This window comes from Bidens hawaiensis, unplaced genomic scaffold (genome assembly GCF_021521415.1).
Source record: "Bidens hawaiensis isolate Kalapana, Puna unplaced genomic scaffold, B.hawaiensis_p1.1 tig00033754_1, whole genome shotgun sequence".
Taxonomy (NCBI): domain Eukaryota; kingdom Viridiplantae; phylum Streptophyta; class Magnoliopsida; order Asterales; family Asteraceae; genus Bidens; species Bidens hawaiensis.
In genome coordinates, this window is record NW_027495799.1 from 42,086 (window position 1) to 43,269 (window position 1,184).

The 1,184-nt window shown below is 35.1% G+C and overlaps 1 protein-coding gene across 1 annotated transcript; it reads right to left on the bottom strand.

The window, feature by feature from the left end:
- Positions 1-266: 266 nt before the first annotated feature.
- On the bottom strand, positions 267-671 carry LOC143585281 (uncharacterized). Its single transcript, XM_077067102.1, has one exon. It carries the CDS (start codon positions 669-671, stop codon positions 267-269), a length of 405 nt encoding a protein of 134 aa, XP_076923217.1.
- Between the last annotated feature and the right edge of the window lie 513 nt (positions 672-1,184).

The window sequence follows — 1,184 nt, forward strand, 5'->3', positions numbered from 1 at the left end:
CCGAAGATGCCAAGATATAGAAACGTGGACGACAGTGGCGGATCCAGGATTTTTTTCAATGGGTTCACTGTTTATACGACCGGCCATAAAAATTTCGGGTCGATTCGAAGGTTTAGGTCGGTTCAACGGTTCGGGTCGGGTAAGGCCGTAAGGTTCATTACATAACATAAATACGATAAATTAACAAAAAACAAACATCGTCATAGAAAGGATAACATACATAATAAAGACACGATTGTCTTTTAAAACAAATAAAAAAAACTTACTTATAGTTGTTCTCTACGAGTTTTCATCTTTTGGAAACGTTGCATTACATCTTCAATCGAAACTTGTTGAAGGAACTTTCTTTCAATGTAACAAATGCAAGCATTGTTCAAGAATCCATCACCCATCCTATTACGCAATTCCGTCTTCAAATGCTTCATTGAAGAAAAACTTATTTCAACACTCGCCGTTGCAACCGGTAAAACTAACGATAACTTGATTAAACGATACACCAACGGGAAATCAATGTGTTTTCTTGTTTCCACCATCCTTTTGGCAAGCTCACTTACCCCATTCAAGTCGTCAAACCGTGTATCTTCTTTCACATTAGCAATGTAGTTGCCGAGTTCATAGATAAGCTTGTCTTTTACGCGCTTTGTCATGTAAACTATTGCATTTACCGGCATGAGTTGTAAATCTTGAGATTCTATGCCAACACCGTACCCCTTCACTCACAAAAGCATCATTGTGTCCAATTTCCTTAAACAAGTAACAATATAAGCAATACACTTTATCCTTTTTGACACTATATTCCAACCAATTTCCATGCTCTTGTGTGTACTAATCCTTATTAAAGCGTCTTGCTTTACCACTAAAATCTGTTTGTGGAGACTCATGCTTTGTTGGTTGACATGGACCTCTAAGCAAATAAGTTCTTCTAATTTATCTTTTTGACTTGGATGATAAGATGAAATTGGTTTCCTTTCTGAAGGATTCCACGGAAGGTCATTCAAATCTATTCTTGAGGGTTGTTTACTACTTGAAGATGATTGAATGTTGATGGTTCACTTGATAAATATCTGTTAATATTCATAATGCCTACAAATCAAATTTAAACATCACTAATTTTCTAATTCAATTAACAAACTTCAACATAATCATACTTTCTAATTGTAATTCCAGTAAATAAACAATAATAA

Coding starts and splice junctions, on each gene's coding strand:
- LOC143585281 (XM_077067102.1), bottom strand. CDS start 671: ATGCCGGTAAATGCAATAGTTTACATGACAAAGCGCGTAAAAGACAAG.